At 56.4% G+C, this 3188-nt stretch overlaps 1 protein-coding gene across 1 annotated transcript; it reads left to right on the plus strand.

Moving 5' to 3' along the window:
- Window positions 1–565: 565 nt before the first annotated feature.
- IUM83_12860 (uncharacterized protein) lies at window positions 566–820 on the plus strand (the record flags this gene model as incomplete). Its single annotated transcript, XM_067937505.1, has 1 exon — window positions 566–820. The coding sequence occupies one exon, from the start codon at window positions 566–568 to the stop codon at window positions 818–820; it is 255 nt and encodes an 84-aa protein (XP_067788032.1).
- Window positions 821–3188: the final 2368 nt, after the last annotated feature.

Here is a 3188-nt window from a genome sequence, read left to right on the forward strand (position 1 = left end):
TACCCGCAACCTACCCGAGGATAATTTCGGGTACCCGCACCCTACCCGAAGTTCGGGTATACCCGGCCGGGTAAGCATTTTACCCGGGCTCGGGTACCCAATTGCGAGCTCTGGTGCTCATGCTCGGCGGCTCGGATGCTGTTTAGAGGAGTTTCCGCGGTCAGGATGCACGGCTGAAGCGCCTTCTTGTTCCCAGCACAGCACAGCATAGCACAGGACAGGACCTGCCTGCCAGCCTGCCCTCGGTGTGTTTCTGTTGAGCTCGGTGGCTACACTTGTAACGGGCTTGAGGCCGCTACCGACTTGCACAGGCGCGTAGGAAATAAGACTCTGATTGAGTGTTGGGACGGTCGCGGCACTCGAGACCGTCCCAACCATTAAACCTATACGGGACTGTCGTTGGCCACCGCGAACTCGCGGTGGCACCCGTGTGACAGTAGCCTGTCAGACCATCCCCTCTCAAGGGTGGACATGCATGTATGTAAAAATCTAGGGCGGGTCTTGCGCGGCGTGGCCGTGTCAGCTTCACATTCGGATCGGAGACGCGGGCAGCAAGAGCAGCACCATGAACGCCAGGGCCGTCGCGCCAGAGCGCAGCACCTACGAGGGCACCCTGGAGCGGTGGGTGCTGCACGACTGCAGCGCCGTTGTGAACCCTCGGGACGACGAGAAGATGCGCCGCCTGTTCCAGCGCTGGAGAGCGACACGCAGCGAAGCTGTCACGGCGACCGGCGCCGTGACCCCGAGGTCGCTCGACGGCTCGTGGACCGCCTTCATCGAACGCTGGGATACGGAGGGCGGCAACGAGTTCGTGCGGTAGGTGGAGGCGCGTGAGGAAACTCACGCGCGACTGTCTGTGGGGGCTCTGGCGCGCGAAGTCTGCTGTCTGCCGTGGGAGGCTGATCGTCATTGCTGTTACGTTCACTTTGTGGAGGACCATGGCCTGTAACGGGGTTACACAAACAATTGACAACAGTCACTTGTGCATGACATTTGTCACTTATGGTTTAACAGATAAATATCTGTTAAAGGTTTTAGATACTTCCTCACATTGGTGTAAGTCACACCAATGGATACATTGAAGTGGGCCACCACAATGAGTGGTCCACACCTACCCAAAGATCGTATTGGTAGAAAGCAGCATCTTTCTACCAATTAGAGACGTGCATATTGGCGGGGCTCTGACAGCCAGCCGCTGTCAACCCCTTTCATTGATGATAAACAGTTTTAGCAGATTTAGGAGGAAGATTAATTTACAAACAATACAGTTCTCATTTTACCTTAAACTAGCTACTTGGTGTTTTATTTGATTTATATTATACTTGTGGACTCAAGTATAATTAATTCAAATTATTAATAAACTCCTACGCTTCCTCATACACGCAGCGCGACGTGTAAGCTAAAGTAGTGAGCCAAAGTAGGCCCACTACACCTGGTAGCACTTTGTAGTCCGTCCAACGACCGACTACGTGACGTTCGTACAGGGTGTACGAACGCGGAGCCGAGAACCCCATGAGCACGGAGGTGCCCATGGAGAGCCCCAATACGCCTGCAACGCATGTTGCACGCGCGGACTGCCCCCACCTGTCAGATCCAGAGTGGGAGGCCCTCCAACGACTGTCAACAGTCATTGGGGAGGCGGCGATAGCTGCGATGTTGCGTACGCTATCGCCGACAGAGCAACATGGTGTTGCTCTGGGGTTCATCATGAAGGAGCAGCGTGATGCTGCTTTCTCAGTGACGGCGTCGTCGGGGACGACACCGCGTGCTCAATCATTAAAATTGAGCGTAAGCAATTACGTGGGAAGAGAGGGCGAGCCTCTCCTCCGGTGGTCGAACTCGACACAGCCATAGCGGCTCGATGCATCGTCGACCCGCTGTCGAAGGTCGCGTTCGCCATGTCCTGCCTGGGCGGACGCGCAAGGAGTTGGGCGTACGGACGCCGACTCTCCGATCCTACGTGCTTCAGCACGTACAAAGTATTCAAAGAGGAGCTCAGACAAGCGTTTGAGCCCCCGCAAAATGAGTTCCGGTCGAGGGCGGAATTCCTCGACCTGCAGCAGGGTAAGCATGACGTCCATGCTTACTCGCAGCGTTCACGATACTGGGTCTCGACTATCGTGACTAATCCAATTGACGAGGCGACTAAGGTCGTCACGTTCATGAAGGGACTGAGAGACGGGCCTGTGAAGACCTATCTCTTCCGAGAGTACCCGAGTACTCTCGAAGCTGCAATCACCCTTGCCATGCAATAAGAGTTTAGCCTGCGGCAGTCTAAACTCCATGTAAATGTACCGAGGCCGCAACCGCGCCCGGTACCGAGGACGGGAGGTCCAGAACCAATGGACCTCTCGAACGCAACAACTGCTGGTTACCAGCAGCAGGGAGGTAACGTGCGATGCTTCCGCTGCGGGAGGATCGGTCACTTTGCACGGGAGTGCACAGCTCCCATGCCCCCTGGAGGTGGCCGTCGTGGCGATGCTAGGCATCACCGCGGACCAACAAAAAACGCGAACATCCAGTAGGCGCGGGGCGCCCTACTGGTAATGCGGTCGCGCGTGCCGACATCGGGCACGCGACACTGAGGACTGCAGCCCCCAGTGAGACTAGCTCTCGCTGCAAGAAACAAGATGACAGGCCGAACCTAGTCGTCTTGAAGGTTTACTCGAAGAGAGCGAGCGACTCTCTTAGAGCTGTGGTAGATTCAGGCGCGTCGAACAACTTTGCTCGACTGCGGAGTTTACTGAGTCTTGACTTCGAGGAGGTAAAGGTACCCCGAAGTCTTCTGGAGGTACGACTGGCAACAGGTGCCATCGTGAAGACTGAGAAGCGCGTCGTGAACGTGCGCTTCTCGTACAAACAACGGATGTTTGTCGAACACTTTATCGTCCTGGACCTGGACGATAAGTTCGACGTAGTAATGAGCATGCCGTGGCTTGCACGGCATGATCAGGTAATAGACTGGAAGAAGCGCACGCTCGTGCGTTTCGGTCGCGACAGCGGAATAGAGAGCGATGGCCCTGTTACCGCAGCGCACGCACCAGCAGGTGCGCGCGGCTTACCAGTCGAGACAGCGCTTAATGCTGCTGTCCCGGAGTGTCCAAGCAGTGCGCGAGGGCGCGCACAAGTGGGATCCACGTCGTCGGCAGCACCGCCGACGTCGGAAGATGAGGATGTGTCGGTTGCGG

The sequence above is a fragment of the Phytophthora cinnamomi genome, assembly GCF_018691715.1.
Source record: "Phytophthora cinnamomi strain GKB4 chromosome Unknown Contig55, whole genome shotgun sequence".
NCBI lineage: Eukaryota > Oomycota > Peronosporomycetes > Peronosporales > Peronosporaceae > Phytophthora > Phytophthora cinnamomi.